The sequence below is a fragment of the Ciconia boyciana genome, chromosome 10 (assembly GCF_034638445.1).
Source record: "Ciconia boyciana chromosome 10, ASM3463844v1, whole genome shotgun sequence".
NCBI lineage: Eukaryota > Metazoa > Chordata > Aves > Ciconiiformes > Ciconiidae > Ciconia > Ciconia boyciana.
The window spans coordinates 21614126-21636794 of record NC_132943.1 but is presented as its reverse complement, the minus strand read 5'-3'; the positions used below and the strand labels follow the sequence as shown (position 1 = coordinate 21636794).

Below are 22669 nucleotides of genomic sequence, written 5' to 3'. Positions count from 1 at the left end.
TGGTTAACACATCCTGGAAACCCAACCTGCTCTTTGTGCTTACCCTTTTGCTATCTTTGTTCATGATGTGCCTGCACACGTACACAGCAGGATGTGTTTATTCATCTTTTTCTCAGTTATTAACCTCTCTCCCTCATAACAATTCTCTTTATCCACAGCAGTTATAATTTATTTCATGACTACATATGATATTTCTGCCACTTCTCTTTATGCACAATTCCTGGTTTATGCAGGCTCTGGCTACTGAACATACAAGGGACCTCTAAGGTTTCAAAATTTAAGAACACCTGTATGGTGAGCCAGAGACCTGCAGAATGGTGCAATGCTCAAATGCTAGATATCAAGTTTTTTTATTATAGCCCTTCAGTTTTCAATATTTCAGTAAGGTCCTTTTTCAGTCATCAACTGTAGTACAGAATAGAGATAATTGTTTAAGAAATTGAGATTTCAGTGATTTATTCATAAGGCTGCACACCAACATGAAACAAGCTTTGTCTAATTCCAGACAACCTTTTTCTACACATTACCACCCCCCCACACCCCCCCTCCAGATGACACAGACTAAGGCTTGACTCGATGAGCCTGTCTTACCCTGCCTGTGGTTTAATAGACACGGGGAGATCAACTGTCAAAAGATTAAAAATAGAATAACCACACAAACATCATTATGGTTGTTCCCATAGGTGGTAAATTATACACATAGTTGAGGACCATCTCCTACATTGAGACACTAAGTAATAACTTTTATTATCATAATTTCTATTAAAATGGTTGCAATTTAAAATGGTAACATTTTATCTATCAAAATAAAAAGTACAATTTTTATTGCCTAGTGGCTAACAGTAATGGCATACAAGATGGTTTATGGATCCTCTTCCAGAAAGACTAAGTGTTCCTTAGATTTTTTTTTTTAAGCTTATAGGTACTCACTCAAGTGCATTAAATGGATTTTTCCAGACACCGTGTGTCCCATATGTCTGCATGAAACAGGAGGCCCCACTAATTAATTTTTCAAAGATACTCTAAAGATAAAACTTTAAAGTCAAACCTGAAGAAAGTATCAATGTAAAAAAAAATACAGCTATCATGAAAGTAACAATAGCCGTAAAAAATAAAACTGTTCTGTAAAATGGCCTCCATGGCTGCTGTTCTTTCTCGCTTAGGCTCCTGTGTCGCATAAATCTCCGTCACAATGATGATTAATGGGAGAACGGCAAATATTATGAATAGCAGTTTGACAATAAAACCTCCCTGTTAGATTCATCCTGGCTAAAATATGTTGTACAAAGCATTGATCTGTGCTGGAATTCTGTCACCAGCAAACATAGCAAGTAAGGAAATACTTTCTGGGTTTGCAAAAAGACTCCTCAACAAAGAAGGTAAGAAAAATGAGAGCCATTCAAGTCACGTGAGCTTAGAGAATAAAGAAGAGCCTTTGTTCATCAACAGTTAATAAAAGAGAATGAAGCAATTTATATGGCAGAAAAGTTTAAATATACATCTAGAGGAACGTGTGAGTAGACAAGGGTGAAGAAATATGTAGCAATACACAGATTTGTAACAAATCGGTATCAATATTTTCATAATATATTTTAATGTAACTAGACCACTATGGTTAGAGATGGTCTCCTTAGTGTTACACGGAAGAAACCGCCACGTCCTGCTGCTTAATTTCAAATAATGGTTGCCATCACCTTATTCCTACCAACAGGCTCATAATTGTAAGATTTTTTGCGCTTACCTTCTGTATTGCAAACAAAATTTATTTTTCATTTTACGTATTATTGGAACACTGAAGAATTTTATTACTAGCTCTTTCCGCAGGTTATTCAAAGCTATGTATCAGCAGCTCTCTGACTTCGGAAATTGTGTGCCCTTCTTTCCTCCCCCTACCCCATACCAGGGTATTTTCAAAGCACGGAGCGGAAAGCTCGAGGCAGAGGCCATCCCTGCTGACCTCTGCACGCGGGGGTGAGCTGTTTGTCTGCCAGCCCTTCCCACCACGGGAACCAACCGAGCGAGGAAGCCCCCAGCCCAGAGAGGCGTAGGGGGAAGACACAGGCGTCACCCAGCATCCCCAGCCACTGCCTCCTCCCACAGCTGGTATGAAGTTCTGCAGCTGCTTCTGGTGCCCCTTCCTTCTCCACCTCAAGCTGTGTTTTCTGCTCTCTCCCCTGAGAATAACTGCTATTTATCTATTTGTGAATTTGTGAAAAATGAAAGACACAAACCCCCCAACTCTTTCCACATTTGAAAAATTTAGGTTTTATTGTATTTATTCATAATATATTTCTTATATGTCTTGGTAACAGACGTCATCATGGGCCCATCCAACTCCTGAATCCCAATAAAAGTAGTTTGCCAAAGGGGAAAATCAATATTTACACTAGCAGTCCAGTGTATCCTTATGAGAAACATCCAAGTCTCATTTGTATATGAATAAATCATAACTGATGAAATAGGCAAGCAACAGTAATAATGTGCTGGCAGACTGAAACAAAGTTTTCCTGAACTGCTCTCACATAGGTGTAACGCACTGTACATCTGCACTTTTCGTTCGCCTTTGAACATCCTCATTTTGCTCTCTAGGCAGTGTGCAGAGCTCTCTAGGCTCTACAGCAGTGTGAAACCCGTGAAAGTGTTTCCCTCTGCGCGTTTAGCGGCCAAAACAGAATCCAGCCCCCCCCACCCGGGAAGAGATCCCGCTGCGGCTGTATTCATCTATGAAATGCAAAGCCTGCTTCCTAGTTTTACAAAATCCTGATAGGAATGAGATCTTAAGCCCATCATGTTTGTCAAACATTTTTTACTGAGAAAACTGGTAGTTCTTTGATTACGAAACATAAATAATCTCAGTTCTGGCTGAAGTCCAAGACATAAGCACTTTCTTCTGCTGTCTCAGCTATTCTCCTGATGTCAAAGACACATTAAAATAAACGTGAACCATATGGCTACCCGGCAGATTACTAGCACTCTTGCATCAATGAGGGCAAAGCAATTCATTGTCACCAGCGCAGAAATATCTTAGGCACATGAAAATTTCAAAAGGCTGGAAAAAACGTGTATGAAGCAGCCTTCTGGATTAAAGCTCTATCTCAGACCGGGGGAAATGCTGCTTTTCTCATACTCTACTACCCATTTGTCTGCTTTTTACATACTCTTAGTGCCATATAAACCACTATGGCAAGAAGGATTAACACCATTCTCCACCTGCTCCATGACTTTCCCACACAGTGTTTCATCAAGTCTAACACCACAGAACAGCAAAACCTAATCCATCATGGTAATCCAGGTCAGAACATCACTTATAAAACCCAGCGTGCTTCGCAATCTTCATAGAAAACAAAAACTTGGGAAAAGGTCGTATTCCAGAAATTGCTTCTACTTCTGCCTCCTACCTCTCCTTCTATCCCACTGCCTCCCAAAAGATATTTTTCTAAGAGTCTCCATACACTACATTTACAAATTTTAAACCCTTAATGATGAAACACTTTTCCTACATGCTGGAAATCCACATTAAGAGGAAATGCTGTGACATACAATATATCCTCCCAAAGAAACATGTGAGCTCGAGGACAGGGAGGTGTTTTCTAAAATAAATTTGAACCTGGAAGTTTTGAAGGGAACTGCATACCCAGAAAGGCGTAAAATGAGCAGTGGAAATTAGACAGGACAGGGACAATCCTGTGGAACAGCAACACCTACCCTAGTAGCATTTCACTGCTCCATCCTTCTGCTACCTTCTTCTCAGGTAAAGCCATAGCTAAATTCACCTCACAGGAGGGGCTCGACAGGAATGCTTGCCTAATACTGCATTTATTTATGTCACATTTGAAACGGTTTTTGAAAAATACTCGCTCACAAGCAAGTTTGACATGAATAAGAGAGGTTTTTCATTCGTACTTTAGTTAAGCATTTTACCTCACTGTCAGAGTTTTGTCTAAAATCTCACAGAAATGTTAAATTCTTGGGATGCATGCTAAAAGCTGGAATTTCACTGCTAAAATTTCAGTGAAAGCTTTAAGTTTACTTCCTCAGCACCCTCTATCTCCAGAATGCTTCTCTGTGACATTCACCATACTAGTCCCGTTTCTCCATTCTGCAAATATAATCAGCCTGCGGGGAGAAGTGGAGACGGTTAACTGCTCTCTGCCTCACCATTTACTCTAAATGCCAGCTGCTGTTTTGCAGATGATTATTTCTGACCTTGGCCCCAGCTTCGAACAGTGTGAGGAGGAAAGCAGCTACCACGGATCCCTGCAGGAACACCCACGCATAGCAATTGTATTTGCTGAACTCACCTAAGACACTACAGGCAATCCGTTGTCCCACCTCATGGGTGACTTCTGCGAATAGCCATTTGATACAAATACAACTACCCATTTAGCTGTCCGTGACTTTGCATCTGCAAACCTACTTTGCATATGTCATGAACAGCTTCAACAAAAAAAATTTGTTTATATGTTATCTAAGCCAAAAAAACCATCATGTAAGGCAAAAACTGTCCCTCTGTTTGTATAGTATATGAAATGCCCTAATTTATAGAAGAAAACTTTTCAAAAGTATAGAAATAGAATTAGTTGCACAAATCCTTCTAAAAACTAGTGGGAGCCTGCCTGCTCACCCCTCTACATTTTTTAAAAACTCCCTCTACAATAGTCGTTATTCCAGATGAAAGACAGCAGGCAAGATTCGGTCATGGCATACCCTGCCCTGTCATTCTGTATAAGTATTTGAGCGAAGACATTGCAATACCTTTCACTGAATTTCTTTGCATTTCTTGGTTTTTACTGCCCAGATGAGCCTACTCGTTTTAAAATCAAGAATCTCTCAACTTGTTTGCATTTCATAACATGAGTCAACAAATAACGACAAGAACATACTCCTCATTAACAAGGAAATTCCAAGCCTGGTTGCAGGCAATATAAATAATTGCAAGATGCCATGAAAAAAGAATGCCTGCATTTAGCTACACCTTCTAAGTGTTTTCCCATTATCAGCCAGCATCACCACTTTAACTCATTTAGATTTCTATCGTTAACCAGCAATTAAACACACAGCATGAGCTCAAAGTTCAGGTAATGCCTTGTGCTATTGACCTCACACCAAATAAAACTTTATCCTTCGCATAAAGATAATTTAAGAGAAGCTAGACCTTCCTAAGGATTTCAAAAGATTTGATACCTTCTTCTAAGTTCTGCATGGCCACATAGATGAGGCAATCTCAATATGTTAGCGACTCTAGAATATTCAAAACAGTACTTCTAAGGGCATATGGAAAGAAGTGCAATGGGGATGTATTTGTATTTTCGAATTCCTCATTATCTTTAATGGTAAAATCAAAAGATGGTGAGAGCATTTAGAGACCGCAGGGTTTCCTCAGAACCCTTACTGACCAGCCACATTCATAGTGAACCTAAGGCATCCAATACTCTTAAAGACAGTACCGTAATTAGCAGAATGACAGGACCTATGATTACAGCTGGCTGCAGGATAACCTTGCTAATGACAGTGATAACGTTAATGGCAAGATGCAGATAATCGACGGAGGATATCAACCAGACTGTGTGATGGTTCCACCTCCCGTTGAGCACCTTGCGAGAAGAGTTGGTGCTGGAGATTTCACCTGCCTCTGCAGGTGAAGAAGAGAAGCCTCTGCAATAAAGTCATTACTCTGAAAGTTTCAGCTACACTACACTAAAGTTGCAATGGCAGAGGAAAGCAGCAGCTCCTCAAAGTATGTTTCTTAAGAGATGCATCTGTTAGTAACGTGGTATAGGGAGTTTTTACCAGCACCAAAGTGCAAAAGACAGGACTTGATGAGGTCTTCCCAGGTCTTTCAACTGCATGCAATTCTGCAACTTAAATTTGGACATTTTTCTTTATCAGAGAAATAGACCAAGCATTTAGGGGCAGGTACCTCCACAAGGCAGGAAGAACCCCCCAAACCTGAGCTGGAGCATGGAACCCAGCACACACAATCGTAGGAACTGTCAGGGCGTTGTACCGACATCCCGGACGGCAATTCCAAAGACAACTTGCTGTGGAGCTGATGAACCACAGCAGCAGGGTGTCCTAGCTCAACAGGGCAATTTAAAGGAGCTGAAATGGCATTAGGTGTGTTCCCACCCTGTATTCCATGTACCTCTAAGGAAAAAGGAAAAAAAAATATTCTTAGTCCTGACTAGTACTGTATATGCATGCTTGGGACTGCTACTTCAAGATGGACACCCCTCTTTCTGACATGGAGGAGGGGACATGAAATGGGACAGGTACGTGGACTGATTAGTAATATGCTTTGGCATCCATTAAGGTAAATCTGCGGTGTGACTAACAGCATGCTGAATCGAACTGAAATGACCTCAATAGACTGAGAAAAGTAAGTAAAAAAGATGGTAGGGATTATATCTGCCAGTGGTAATGAAGGCACTCCATCACCATTTGATCAGAGATTTTAAAATGTGCAGATGTATATACACACATACCTGACCAACAAAATACTGCATTTATTTATTTTTTGGTTATGAACATGGTAACAGTTGTCTATGCTTTATGGACTGTAATTTCACCTCTTGACTCAGAAAAAGACAAGACACTTGTAACTTAGGCTAGGGATATTTTTGTTGTTGTTGTTGCTGTCTTGATTTATTTAAACAAATATATTGTTAAAGAAACTCTGTACTTATCCTTGAGTAGCAGTCCCAAGGGATAGCACTTAGGGACATCTCAGTCATGTATTTTCTGCCATCACACTACAGGGTTAATTGCTGAGATCAAAGCTATCTTCAGGTGGTTCTGCCCCACTTGAATGATCCACCGCAGCTGTGTGCCTCATTTAGCTGGCAGGTTAAACTGACCTTAAGGCTAATGGAGCAGGATAGCTGAAAGGTTCCTGTTTAGCTGACCCAACACATATTGTTCCAAGGGTTGTGTAAATACCGAGATGCATCAACTATTCTAGATAAGATTTATACGCAAACTGCCTGCTCGCTGAAGCACTGAAAGAGTTGTAGCTACAAGTGATTAAAAAATTATCTCTTTGTCAGGTCAATTAGAAAGGAAAAATAAAGGCTCAGAGGGCCATGTTAGGCTTTTTTTAAAAAGCTCAGTTAAAGAATTAACATAAAGATCTCGATGTTGACTACAGGTCACCCACAACCCACACATTTCCAGTCAGTAAAAAGAGAGTTTATACTGAATTTCAGATTTACTTGTATGAAAATGGACCGGAAGGAAGACAGTACACAGGCTCTGGCAGTGTCTCACAAAAGAGAAAAGAAAATGGTACAAAGTGTCAGGAAATGGCTTAGAAAGATAACCTCCATCAAGGAGGTACTCAGGCATGTAACAGAGGCAAAGAATCTGGCCAGCCTTTCTTCTGCACTGGCTCTTTTCAGTCTCTTTACTGAAAAAGTCTCACAGAACTCTTCCTTTCCATATGCCCTTAAAAGTAGAGATTCAAATATTCAACACAGGAAAGCTCTTATCCTTTATTCTGGGAGATGAACGTGTTTAAAGAATGAACAAAGCACCTTTCAATGTACACTGTTAACAGTTTCGTTACTGTACAACACATCTGCATGTAGTTTTCAAGTGAGCATCACTTAGTAGCTCTGTAAGACACCTGTATTCATGAGATATGAACACTGACAATTTCCACATATTCTGCTTTGACGAGACAGGGCTAAGTAGCTCAGTAGGATCAGTTCATTTTTTATCACTTCCTAGAACTCAAAATACGCTTTTTCAAATAATATTGTTTAAAAAATCTGGAGGTTAAAAAAAAATAAATCTAAGCACATACACAGAAGAGTGCTCCTGCCCTGAAGGGCATCCAACATTACACACACAACTGATGTCAACCAACTGATACAGACCAAAACGAAAACAAATCCAGTGTGTATAAAAAGTTCACCAATTGTCCCATTAAAACATTCCTTCCAGAATCAAAGCATATGAAGACTCAAGAAAATGTGAGAAGAATAAAACAAAATAAAAATGCAATCTCAACAAAAAACCTGTTTTGTCTAGAGGTAGTCAGTTATCAAGTTAAAAACATCTTTCAGCATTTGTCAAGTATCTTTACTCCTTTGCATTTATTTTAAGTATAAACATGATCAGTTTTTATTGCAAACACATATTAACTTGTACTATCATACATCATCACTAAGACTCACATTTTTAGCGCAGAGTTGCTCTTATATATAGCAGATGTGCCTAAGGCTAGCTAAGTGATTTTTCTAACACTGCTCAACTGGTAGATGTCGATTGTGTAAACATATAAGTAACTGATACGCTTTAACGTTAAAAAAGAAGGAGAAGGTGCAAAATCTCACTTGCAGCATTTTAACAATAAATTAACAAAATCTGACTTCCCCATCAGGTGCAAGATGGAGTGTCCTTGGTAAAGTTACAAAATAATGATGCACACTGGAAGAGAGTCTGGATGCAAGATGCAAGTAATTAGGTAGGGATAAAACCACCTTTCCATTCTATACTTCATCTGAGCATCAGCATCCTCTATTTTCTTACCAATAAAAAATTATTACCTTTATCAAGCTCCTGCAAGTATGCTGCATTACAGTAAGAGCAAAGCAGAATGTTAGACACTGAAAGATGCCATGTTCCAGTGGCATAGAAACTAGTCTCCAAAAGTCTTTTCCTTGAGGACCTTGAGGTTTGCCTATCAAATGCAGCACCAAGGCCACCTGTTCTATTCTTTTCTTCCCAAAGCAGCTTTATATAATACTGGGGTTGTTCTGCATTGATTTCTTGGAATTTAGGCTGCTGCATCTATATTAAGGACAATACTTTTTAAAAAGTAGTATCAATGCATATGCAAACAATTTACTCTTTCTATTTCTGTATCGCCAACTGATATGTATACGTATTTTAAAAAGTATAACGTACCTTTTCTATACATCTGTGTGTGTGAGTGTGCACACAGATAAACATTTATTACTCTGGCCACAAATATCTCAGTTATATGAATCATTAATCATAACACTGAAATGCTATAGTTTTCCCCTACAGATTTTATTAAAAAACTAAATTATTTATTGTGTCAACTACAATCAAAGCTTATTGTTACATGCATGTATTACTACTTCCAAGTTTCTCCCCTGAATTACGAGCCTTCTTTGTATTATCTGTGCATTCACAATAAAATTGCTGTCTTCTATGTGGGTGGCAATGACTGTTTGATGGAAAAGGACTGCTTTCAGTCTATGATGAATAATCATCTAAGTCCTTAAACAGATGCAAAAGTTAAAAGATCAGCATGCAGATAATAATTGTCACCAAGCTATTTCTTAATACTACCAAAGAGATTTACTGGGTCACTTACTCCTTTGTGTACACATTTCAATAAAATAGGTCTCCTACTAGTACTGCATCTTAAATACAATATACTACATCAAGATTGTTACATGTAAACACATTTGAAAAGTTGTGCCTGTGTAACCTTTTGCACAGGAGTGTGCCATACTAGAGCAAAGAGGATTCGGACCCTCACATCCAAACCCTAGCTCAAACTGCACAGCGGCATTTGGTAGACAAATCAGGTATAAAAATATTTGTATCACATGCTACAAACATGATTTCTAGGCACAATCTAAACCACATAGTTATAAGGATCACATTGTGTGTGGGCAGTGATGAGGAGCCTCACCTACTCCTTGGCCCACGGTCTTAAGAAAACAGCTTTACAGCCCCTAACTCCAGTGGGGAGATCTATATGCAACAGACTTGAAGGTGGCAGACCCCTGCTTTTTAAAACATGCAGTTCACTATTAAAACAGTATAACCACCTAAAGCAAATATAATAAACTACAAATATAAGCTGTAAATTCATTCTTCCTAGATATATATGCTGCACACGTAGCTTTGCTAACTTAAAACCAAATTCTTATCTGTACACAAAACCATTGCCTAGTACAGAGATACCCTCCCCTACATGAAGAATAGAAAGTATTGCAATAATGTGTCTCATGCACAATGTTCCTCAATTCCAAATAAAAGAAAGCTTATTATTTTCTTTGGAGAAGAACTCTCACCAATACAATCCTGCAGATAGCCAACAGCTGCACTACACTTATCTAAGCAAAATAAACAAACTTACCTAAAGTACCTTCCCTACAGTACCTGTTCGAAATACCTTAAGCACAACTCCCAATGTTAACTACAAACAGCTACATAATTCAAACAGCAAATAGGCAGGGGCCTCCAAGTGACTTCAAATTTTTATAATGACAAATAGTTTTATGTAGTTAACAAGAAGGCAAAAGGGTGCAAGTTTGCTAAGTCATTTTGAGCAAGTCACAAACTGAACACCACGGTGTCTCCATTTTATCATCTGTTCAATTTAAAGTCATCATGTTTATCTAACCATAAAGTTTATTTTATTTTGAGGAATAGGAAGAATTCTTTAGATACACAACTTCAGTACTTACGGGTAAAATGATTAGAAGTGGATGGATTGACACTATCACCACTGTCAGCACTTTCACTGCTAGAAATGTCATCATCTGATTCCCGCACAGAGGAACAAGGTGAGGAGCCATCAACTTCTTCAAACTTCCTCTTTAAAATTCCACTCATTGCTGCAATGCTGTCACATGCACCTGCAACAGGAACAGAGGCAACAAGCACTGAAACATCCAACTGCAGAATATGCAGTCATAATCTCCAAAGTCATTTTTACTTAGAAGTACCAATAAGTTGCCACTTCTGGTCTTGACTAACCATTTAGTATGAAATTAGATATAATTAATTAGGAGACAGTGAAGCCATAGGAAAGGAAAAAAACATTAAAACTCATACTCTAACTTGACATGTATGGAGATGGTTATTTTGCTAGAATAACGTGTAACAGATTGCTTTCAGGGAGTATTTTTCCCATTTTGATGTCAATAGCATCCCCGATTTCTAGGTTACATTGTGAAATTTCAAACAAGGCAAAAATGGGAGTTTCTTTTCAAACACCCTCACTTGGTCCCTCCCTTGGCTGCCACGGGAGCAAGAAGTGTCACCATCAGGGATTAAATTAAGTAAGAAGAAATCACTCTGAACACTACAGTTCGCATTGCCAACTATACGTGATCTAATCAGTGTTCACATCACCCCTTTAAGAAATCCATCCGATAATTCCAGTATTACGGACAGATAAAAGACAACGAAGTCACAAAGACCATATACCAATTTAGTGCTCAATAAATGCCTGGAACTCAGAAATTCCCCACTCCAGTTAGAGACACCAACTGCCTCCCAAACTCTCTCCTTCCCACATTAAGAAATGAGATGCCTAATATACTCCTGAGGTTGAGTAGAAGATTATGAAGCAAAGTATTCAAGCAGAAATTTAGCAGCAGAGGTAGAAATATAACATGAATTGCACGTAATTAAGGAGCAAGTGTACCCTTAACTAACTGAGGAGAGATCAAGGACAGCTGGAGCTTGCTGCCAGCTGTCCTTGCGTGTCTGTTGGCCACGCAGCTGCCACCACGCCGCCCGCAGCACTGAAGAGGCAAGCAGCGCTGATACTTATCCAGCCAAAAAATTTGTCTAGGACTGATGACATGCTAGACTTGCCGAATAGGACACACAACCTAGCACTACGGACTTACCACAGGGTTCTGCCAAATCCCACTGAAAGAGAGAAAAAAATCAAAAATTGCATTCCTCACTGAAACAGAACTTTTAAAATCCCTGCAGCTACCTTTAGAACTCATTAATTCCAAGTCAGCTGCATTCTGCTCCATCCAGGAAGCTGGACTTAGATAACCTCCAGAGTCCCCTTCCGACCAACATTTCTATGGCTATATGTTTTAAAAAAAATAAATCTGTCAGGAAGCTAACATATGCTGGGCTAAATGACTACTTGTAAGTAAGACAAGGTTAAGGCCGAGACTCAAGTACTGACCATACTGTTTAACAATTAGCATATTTCAGAGTTTTGGCCCAGGCCACCTTGCACTCTCCTGGATAACGCAGGATGAAGCAGGTGCCAGAACCATTCAAGGCAGGCAGGCTGGATGAGGGCACCTGGGGTTTGGCAGAGGGCTGGCAGTTTAGCCACCGTGGACAAGAACTGTACCCTGCCACTTGGCAGCAGAAGCCAGAGAACGCTGTCCTTAGCCTGCATCTTTTTATCTTTTTAATTAATATAGAGGTAGTCTCAGTGATGTAGCTGCTATGTTCTGACTCTGTAAGCACAGAACTTCAGTAGATCCTCTGGTATCTTTGCTCAGACTCAGTCCAGTACCAAGTAGTTTCAATGTCTCCTATGCATTCTACAGCTCCCTTCAAGCCCCAGCACCAGCTCCCTTCTTGGAAAAAACAAAGTGACAGTGTGAAGAGGTCTGCAACCAACTTTTGGCCTCATATGAAGCTAGAACAGGATAAGGGTGCGTATAAGAAGCTGAGAGTTTTAAAAAATAAAAATTGATGGGCTCACCAGGTTACAGGACTAATTAGGACAATTTTGATTGTCCCAATTAGTAGGACTAATTCAAAATCATAATTCAGCAAACACTGAAGTCTGTCTATAGGAAATCCTGGGACTGAGGTGGCAAGAATACCATGGTTTCATCCCAGTGCAACAGAAAGTTAGTTCTAATTACTTGTTTTGCTTTGCTGACAAAGCCTTTTACATTGTCTGCCAGCTCCTAAGCACAGCAGGAGGGAGTTATGGGCAGGTTTAAACTTGCCTTTGTAAGTCAAAACTAGAAATTATGGATACATTATATAACATTTTTATAATATTATTTAATTACGAGGACTAGAACAGAAGTTTTATAATAAGGGAGTTCATTCATCTCTTAGGAAGCAAAAGCTCTGAGCAGCACATACATGATTGCACCAAGTTTAATATCCTGTCTCCAGCAGCAGTCGGTATTTAACGCTTCAGCGGAAAGCAATGGGATGAGAAATCCAGCCACAACCACTGCAGATACATGGCTCTGCCTCCTCATCCTTGCAGTCAATTTCCCCTAAGCATAAGGCTGAAATGTTGCTATATGACAGTGCACAGCCTCTTATAAATTCATTTGACTTACTCTCCTGAGGCAACAAGTTTCATATTAGTTTATTGGGGGAAAAAAACCACAACAAAACACATCTCCTGAAACTAGAGCCACAGACCCTTCAAAATCACAGCAATTTCAGTCTTTATGATATTTTGGACAGTAAACAGCAGGAGAAGCACGCCAGTGTCTAGCAGCATGCTGTACTAGATAGAACTCCACACATAAAGGTACTCCCCACAAAGTGCAAATAGCTGAAGAGAAGTCACTGAGGTCTTCTTGCAGTTTTATAGTGATATTTCCATTTCAATCGCCAATAGCGATTATATTACAAGGGAGGTGCAGTGCATCTGCTGATCCTGTATGGAATTAGGAAATGCCTTTATACCTGGGGGGGTGTGCAGGGAGGGAATGGCGATGGAGACGCAAATGGAACTGCAGCATCGAGTTACTCATCCTGAAGCTGAGGAGCCTGTCCGACTGCTGCAGTTGCCGGAAAGCACCTGGCATGTTACTGCCTACACTCTCAACCTCCCAGCTGCGGAACCCTTAACAGCCTGCCTCTGGGGAAGTCCCTCCCCAAAGCAGCACAGCCTCTTGCTGACACTACTCCACTTTTAATGTGGTAACTAAAGCTTTCATCTGCCAGAACAAGGAAGAGAAAGTGAGCAAAAAACCGTACAGGTCTGAAAACACTTGTGCACTCGGTTACTATTCAAACAGATTCTTCCCAATTCTGAGTTACTGATTCCCAGAACAAGACATGGATTCCCGTCAGAAGGTATCCACCTCTTGAGAGTAACATACAGGGAGTACTGGTCCCTGATACAGCCATCTTGAGCCTGCTCTGGGAACTGGTGCCAGATTCCCTAGGGCCAGAAAACAAAAGCAGGGGGTGTGATGTGCAATCTCTACAGGTACGCGTTGCCACACAACACAGTACGGCCACCACCAGCCACAGTCACCCCCTGCAAGGGCACAGGGGCAGACAAATGGTTGACTACTGTCTGTTGACTGAGAAACAGCTGCTTTCAGTTGAGAAACCAGTAACTTTTAAATGACTCCAATGTTCTTGTCTTTGACCCATCCTTAAATCAAAACCCCTTTCCTAGAAGGCTCTGCCCATCTGTCACCAAACTGTCTTCTCCAAAGGCATCTGAGCTTTTTCAGGGTCTCACTTTCTCACTTTGAAGCTCCCCTAGCATAAAGGCCACTTCTGCATACCCAGCAGTTACCGAGATTTGAGATGCCTGAGTAACTTCATGTCCAGGTCTCCCTAGGAGCCTGAAACTTGGTGTTCTTCCAAGCAAGGTGTCTAAGAACAAATGCAAAACAGAGTATGAGTGCAGTGCATGTTGAGAAGGAAAAGGGATGGGAAGGTTAGGCCAGTGATTGTTTCTGTACCCGAAGGCTGGTTAATACAGTACAGCACTTGGCATGCTACCTGTGCACGCTCTCTTTGGACTATGAATCCCGGCATTATTTTCTACACAGTGAAACGGTCTCCACCTAAGCAAAGGACTAGGGTGCTCTCCGCTAAACTTTAGCTTAGAGGCAGCAATTACTGAACAACAGATTCAAGCTCTCCAGCATCCTGGTAAGTTCCTTAGCTGTTGAACTACTGTGTAAATTACAGGAAACCCACTCAGTGGCAGATCTTTACAAGAAAGATGTTTTAAGAGGAAGAGTGAGCTACACTCTGTCTTGAAAGGGAAGGTTTATGCGCCTGCCTTCAGGAGCAGGCACTGGACTGTGACTGTGGAGCACAGGGAGCTTCGAGAGCAAACAGCTGAGCTGTGGTTCCATGCTGATGGGTAACCACCTGGATGTTGGGGATTAAAACATGTAACTCTCAAGCATCTAACCTCTAATTGCCTTGCTTCTTATTTCAATAAGGGGACGTGACTTAGGGACTAATCCTGAAACCTTACTCAGAAGTAAAAGACCGGTGGTCCTCAATGACCATAGCCTATCCTTACCAGAAAAAAAAAAAGTAGATCTGCTCGAAGAGAGTTGTTGGAAGGACAGGGTATTTTACAGCCATCTCGACACTGGTGGGGAACAGACACTCCTCCCTACAGTATGCTACTGGACCTCTGCATCAGTGAACGAGCTCCGCTGGCACTGTAATTGTGCCTTGTCTTCAAACACGACGGGATTCTGATCAATTCTAAAACACTTTAAAAGGAAATGTTTGAAAAACAAAGCAGATGTATTAAATAATAGGATCTCTGGGGGAATGATAGCTTGGCTTGTTCATTTTCAAAATTCTTTTTCTGAACATTGATCCCTCTCCCCTCCAATAAAAGGCAATTGGATTCCTTTAATTTATCTTCTGGTCATCTTAAAATCAACTAGGCTCTCTTAGCACCCTTAACTATATCTTTAAAACATTAAGTTTGCATATCACAGCTAACGTAACGTCAAGATTACAATTTAAATATTTAGTCAGAACTTCCCTATAAGGAAATATACTTTATACTATACAATGCTTGCTTTAACTGAGAAAGCATTAACACTTGGAATTAGAGTGACACAGTATTTAGTTGTAGCCTACACGCTTTCTTTCAAAAATATTTGCCGCCATTATGACTTCAAATGCAGAGGAAGTGAAGTGTAAGTGTCAACAATGAGACTGCCAAGGGGATGGTCAAAAGAAATGGCTACAACAATTTAAATGGCTAAATAAATATAGGCTAAAAGTCAAGTCAAGGGTAAAGATATAAATTCATACTGCCTCTGGCAGGAATCAATTATGCTGGCTATTCTGACCTCTAAATATGTTCTTCTAGAAAGGGGAACATGAAGAGCTTGTTCTTATTCTCTCACTTTGCAAGTTTCATACATGCCTTTACGTATGTTTAAACTTGGCAAAAATATTTCAAAAGTAAAAAGAGACAAACTGTTTTATCAGCGTTAAAAAATAATAACAAATTAAAAAAACCTTGCAACTACAGTGGTTGAAAAGCACTCTCACTCCCAAGAACTTTAAGGAAAAGATGTGAAATTTTTAGTGGAGACAGCTCTCAAATATCAAAGATGTGCCTAAACATGTGAAAATTTGCCTAAATTAGTCAGTTTTTGAGAATGACAATAAGGACTGAATAACAGCACAACGGAAGAGGTAAACCTAGAGAGAGAAAAAAAGATGAGGAGGGACTGAAGACTTAAGTAAAAGGTTATAAAAAAACCTCCTTTCCTACAGAAGCTGGACTCTGATCCAGAAATAGTGAGCTTCAAGTTTCCTTCACTGTTCAAGAGTAATATAAATGAAACAGCAAAGCCATGCACTGTCATGATCACTGGAGGCCAGTTATAAAGGAGAAGGTAAACAAAGCAGATATAAAAAAAAAAATGGGTGTCCTCAAAGTTGAGTGTTATCATGCAGCAGGTATTCATCTATGCTATGTATCTGAACATACAGCTAAGGATTTGCATGAGCTCAGCTCACTCTGAACAAGCCAGCACAATCAGCAGAAGATCAGTTGTACTAACATACCCAACTTCTCAGCAGGAAAATTTGTGAAGCAGAATGCTGCCGTAATACAGTTAGACCATTTGCAGTACCCTTGTGAAATGTATTCTTAGCTTCAACAGGCATCTCTGAAGTGTAAATATACATTGCTTTGGATATCAAAATAAATACACAGTAAAGGGTCATATGATTGCAAAAATTATGCTATTTGCCAATTATTCATTGCTTAGCTCTGCAAATTTTGCTGCTCTACTAACAAAGGTTTTCTTTTGTCACACACTGGTAAAACTTAATTATGTATACATGTTTAATGTAGATGTTTAATATGCCTTAACAAATATTGTTAGTAAGAATTCATCGCATAGGTAGCATGAAAAAATGGTCTTGGCTTATTATACACCAAATCCTGAGATATTAAAGAACTGCCTGTGCACAGCCAGCAGCCATTTGCGTTTCAGTATTGCTGCAGCGTTATACAATAGGCATGCTCAGCACGTTCCCTAATGGAGACTGTTTCAACTTTCCTCTCCTTAATTCAGCGTTCAAATTCCAGCTTGGCAGATGATTTTGTCCAACCCGATGCCTTTGTCTTGTCACATCCACCCAAGAAAAGGCACAGCTGCAGGAATACCTTCTCCTATGCCTATACAAGCACTGACACAGACCTGGGAGCTCCAGGAGGCTCCAGGTTTTCAGTGAGGGAGAACACAGAAACTGGTGTGGGGCCCCCAGTGCTACAATGCTCAGATCATGTTCTTCCAACTTCAGTAACGAGTCATTTAAAACTTATGGTATGAGCTTGGTTCTTTGCATCTGACAACTTACAAGCAACCAATCGAAAGATTTTGGGTTGATGGGCTTTTTATTTTTTCCTTTTCCTTTTCTCTTTTTTTGAACACCAAAACCATGAAAATCTCCCATAACATCTTGGTTTTATCTTTGTAATAAATGTTAAAATTAGAAAAAACATCGTTAACCCAATTCCCTAATACCCTCACAGGGCTGTGCGCATTTTTAAGGCACCAAATAAATATTTGGCACAGCTATTAGTAACAACTTGGTGGCAGACTGGCGTCTCTGGTAGCCCAAAACACTTCTTGAAGAGGTTACTCTGTGGCTTTTTTCTACTAGGAAGCTGAAAGAGAATGGTAGAAACTAAACAGCAGCTCAAAAATACCAGAAAACCTATTACTTTCTTTAGCAGAAATATTTGAGGAAGAGTGTATGAAACAGGCCCCTACAAACAAAAACAATTTTGGTCAGCAGGAGCCAACATGCAATTGCCACCGATGAAATGAATATAGCTCTGTGGCATGAGAGTAAAATCATGACTTCATTCAAGGCTTGGCCTCAAGTGAAGCCAAAATTAGTAAAAAGATGTTTAAGTGCATCTTTCTCCCTGGAGAATAGAGTCAATAAAACTATTCGTACTGGAAAATATAAATTATTAATATCTACTGGAAGGCTATGATGTTTTGAAACTACTATCTTCAAAAATAGCTTTATGGCTATAACAATTCAAGCTTGCTATCTAAATCAAGGACATTGCACAACCAACATATAATGTTACAATCTGCAGGTTTAATGCACACCCAAGACAGTCCTAAGTAGGCATTCAGGCCCACAAAAAATGACACTTAAAAATAAAAGACGTAAAATTAGTATTTGTTTCTATTATTTGCTTTTTGACTTGTCACCATGCATGGTGTATCTATTCAACCAGGAAAACCAATACGTTTATTTAAAAAACCCTGAAGATTTTTAGCAATAATATTATTTCAACAATAAACACTGATGGGGGAAAGTCACCAAAAAAACCCCATAACATGCACAACAAATTACTGAATGCAGTAAGGAGTGAATTTATACAATACAACAACTGATAAGACTCCTCCTGCCACTGACACATATGTAGAGTCTTGACAATTCACCTTCTAAGAAAAGGACAAGGTAAAAATAAGCTACTCAGTTATCAGCTAGAAAATTCAAGCAGAATTTAATTTCAAGTTTAAAAAAAAAATATTCTGAGAAACTAACAGAAGCTGATTCTTTATAGATTTGCATCTTCTGGATGGGATTACCTGAGGCACAGTAGGGGGTTTGGTTCACTGATGGTCTTCCCCAGGGACGCGGTGTTTAATGCATTCCTCTGTGTGGTTACTTTGATAATCAGGCATTTAGTCACAGTGCAATTTTTTTTTCACTGGTGTGAACTAAGAGTCTCTCTCTTTTCCATCTCACCACCCATTTGCACAATACTTGAAGAAGATCTACTACTTCTCTTTCAAGCTCAGCTGAAATGAGGTAACGGGTTAAAAACAAACTAAGGAAAATATGACAGACATATTGGACAACATGATAGGCATAGAGAAAGCATAACTGCATAAGCCTACTTTCCTCAAGAAATCAGTCAAAAACGTCAGCTATACTAAGATTTCAAATTCCCAAATTTAGTGACCACAGCTTCACAGAATGAGATGGTTGATTTTTATGAAGAGAGACAAAACATGCGTAATCAATAAACTAAAAAATTCCCTGTAAGCCAGGAGTCTTCTCAGTAATTTCAATAACTAACAACCACAAAAAGGTGGGATTTTTAAAGCGCATATTCAATTACAGCCAATCTTTCCAATAGTAACTTCGTATTTTTGGCCAGCAAAAATTACACATAGGTCTTTACCTGTGTGCGTGTACCTTTGTATACTCGACACAAAGGCACATGAAGGAAGGGGATATGGCGTTATCACAACATGAACGTGTAAAGCTATGGACCACAGTAAGACTGACCTAAAATTAGATCCCAATTGTGTTAAAATTGAACATCGACTCTCCTCTTTTTTGTAATACTAAAGAAAATCTGGAGTTTATGGCTGTAGTGACTTGGCATCATAATAAGCATGTCTAAAAATCCCTTTCAGTTCACTTTATAATTCAAAGCTGAAAACTCTTCCAGAAGGCTGACAGAAGAGTTGCAGGTCTAATAACAAGGACGTACTCATCCAATTCCCAAGGCACTCTTGTCACCGAGACAGTGATGAATAGAAACTAAGCAGCTAGCCCATTCCCACAGCATTGCCTGACTTGTAAGCACCTTATGACCATTCAACGAGATCTCAGCCAGAGGACTCTGCTGGGACAAAATTAATTATCTGCCCTACGTTCTCCTGAAATGCACTGCTGTGACGGCATGTGGCTTCCACTCGCAACCCGAGGTATTCTTTTTATTTGACATATTTTATGATATTTTGCTTTATCAAATCTCCGATTATTCTGTCTTTTCCAGAGGGGCTGAGATGAGAAGGTTAATACCCTGCAATTTTCACTTCTCCATTTTATTGTTAAAAGATGTTTGTTTAGAAGTCAGAGCGGGTGAGGAGGGCACAATGGTAAACAACTGAGCAACTTAATTGAAAGCTACAAAGTTAAACCTTGAGCTACTCTGAAAGTGAATGGTTCAATAAAGACTCTGGCACTACCAGAGAGCAAAACAAAGGCAGCTCTGCAAGCACTCCAAGTCCCCCCAGAGTCATGGGGTTTCCCCCCCCCACCGCCATAATAAAATACTTGAAGACAAAAACGTTTGCTTGAGAATAGCCTGCTCAGCTGTCACAGTTCATGTTGGAAGTAAGCAGTGCTATCCTTTGTTATCCACACTAAAAACAATGAATAAATACATTTCGTGGCTTTCAACGTTTTTTTTGTTTGCCCTTTCACCCCCACACAAATGGCATTTACTAGAGATTGCTATCGCTTAGGAAGTACAACTGGAAACATGTGCAGTCCAGCTTACTTTTTTAACATATTCATGCTACGTTAAAAGGAGACTTTGTTCAATTACAATGAAGAACAGATTTCAAATCACCGAGAAGCTCATTATCAACCTCAGGTCCCTATTCAAAAAACCCCAACCTCCTCCTGAGGTCACGGCAATGCCAGCCTACTTCACCCTCCCAGAAGTACCAGGTGGCACTCTCCTCAGGTGGGAGATGCCCATGGGAGATGCCCCGGAGGAGCGCTGGCCCCCACTCACAGGCACCCCAGGGAGATGGGTGTGAAGAAGCAGCCCCTTCCCCCAGCTGCCACCCCCAGCAGGGAAACGTAAGCCCCGGTGCTGGTCTGTCAGCCTTTCCTTCCACGCCTCGCGTGGTCGTGCGACAGTGCTTGCAGAGACACCGCAGCGGTTCCTGCTGCTTTCAGCAGGCAGCACCTCTACCGCAGGGTGCTACAGATCCCCAGCCCAGCTTTGGCCCAGCTAGCCGAGGTACTAACACCAGAATAGCTGCGGCAGCATGGAGCTCAACACAGACCAATTTAACCCGATTTGCAGCACAGATGAAAAACATGACTTATTTATAGGCACGCATAGAAATTATTTACCAGTATGAAATAAATAAATGTAACACGACCCCAAATTCCTCTCATTACCCTCAAAGGGCCACGGAGGCTCATTTACTCTGCAGCCTTACCCTACGTAACAGTATCACTTGATTGCATTTCCACATCAAAATCCAAGGACTACATGGGACGGTGAAGCTACAATCAGTAAATGATGTTCTCGTTCCTGCCCACATCCCTCAGAAAAACTGATGAGGGCCAGGCTCCATACCATGTAGCCCAGATTTCCCACTTCACGCTAGACAATAAAATAAATACGCAAATCCCTGTTGCTTAAGAAAGAGCAGGATACTAACCAGCCCCAAACTGAATCAGGGCATCAACTTAAATATTTCATGAAGTGACTTATGAAGTAGTAACCAAAAGCCCTCTATCTTTTCATCAGAAAGCCTAAATGCAAGTGGTCCAACACATTTCGATGTTAAGTTTTAAGAAGTATCCTTGCTTATATTTTTGCATTTAAACATACAAAAACCTGAAAAACTCAAGCAGTTCCTTCTTTTATCCCTAATTTTGCTTTTAGACAACTTACATATTAAGCAGATTTTCCACCACATTTTTATGGTGATACACATCTATGTTCTTCTTCCCATTTTCCCTACTTCATCATGGAAAAAAAGATAGGAAGTGATGGAGAACTGAAGCAGAGGTCCTAGAAATGCAACCATTTTTGGAGGGTGGGGGATAAGACTAGAGGAAAGGGAGTTGTTGGAGAGAATTATATGTAAATCTGAAAGAGGAAAAAGCCCACAGATTTCTAGATTTTTTTTTTTTGTTAACTATTATTTACAACTCCCATTTATAACAGGTTTCCTTAGAATACTGTATCCATATTTGTAGAGAGATGGAGAAATTAAAGCCATGCTATTTATCCCAGAGCTGTTTTAACCTAGTAAATATTTTTTGCTTGTCTGCATTTGTAGATGAGTCATATCTATCTTTTATCTACATTCAATCCCTTTTTCAGGGTCAAAAAACCCTGTAGAAGAGCAATGAAGCAACAGCGATCAAAACTCACCGGTAGGACTTCAAACAGAATCAGCATTTTAAAGATGTGATGGTGTCTGGTGATGCTTTACTGAGGGATCGGCATGTTTATAATCCAGATTTTCGCAGCATCGTAGCTGGTTCAGAGCAAGGACAAAGACACATCCTGACAGGCTACACGTAAATTTATCTTTCAGACAGCTTTACCAATACCTGCCTTGCTTCAGTATGATCTTCCATCTGCTTGTGCAGGGGGGAAAAAACCCTAAACTTCAAGGTTCGGTTACTAGAAGTACCTTTTAAGAGCAAGTAAGAGTTTTAGATGGCAGAATCATCTGTTGCTATTTTGGGGAAAATATTTAAGCTTTGGAATGAATTTCCAAACATTTGCCACTATGTACCCTAAACCATGACTTAGATGTGTTCAATTAATATTAAACCTAAACTTCATTATTCAGCTGTTGCATCTGTCCAAATCAAGGTGTTTTTCAACAAAAGTAAATTCCTCTTTCCAATAAACAAATGAGACCAAATATCTAAGACACACAATAAACACTGTGCATGCTCAAACCCAAACATTATATGCCAGACTCAGGCTTCTCAGATCTAGAAGTAAATTAAGACTAGTAGAATTAACACTGAACCTCAGTAATACAGGAGATCAGAATCATGTCTCTGCCTCCAAAACGTCTGATGCATGCAGAAAGCTTTGGTTCTATTTACGGTGCTTAAAGGAGCTCAACATCCAGCATTCAAATTGCAGCACAAAATGTTTATATAAACCACAGTT

General features: G+C 39.9%; 1 protein-coding gene across 8 annotated transcripts in view; it reads right to left on the bottom strand.

Annotated features, from left to right (window-relative positions):
• CSRNP3 (cysteine and serine rich nuclear protein 3) overlaps positions 1-22669 on the bottom strand; it is a 109093-nt gene that overhangs the window by 21015 nt on the left and 65409 nt on the right. For all 8 annotated transcript variants that reach the window (XM_072874408.1, XM_072874409.1, XM_072874407.1 and 5 more), the window contains one exon: positions 10452-10622. In XM_072874408.1, coding sequence (XP_072730509.1) covers positions 10452-10622 — 171 coding nt within the window. The remainder of the gene's footprint in view (positions 1-10451; positions 10623-22669) is intronic.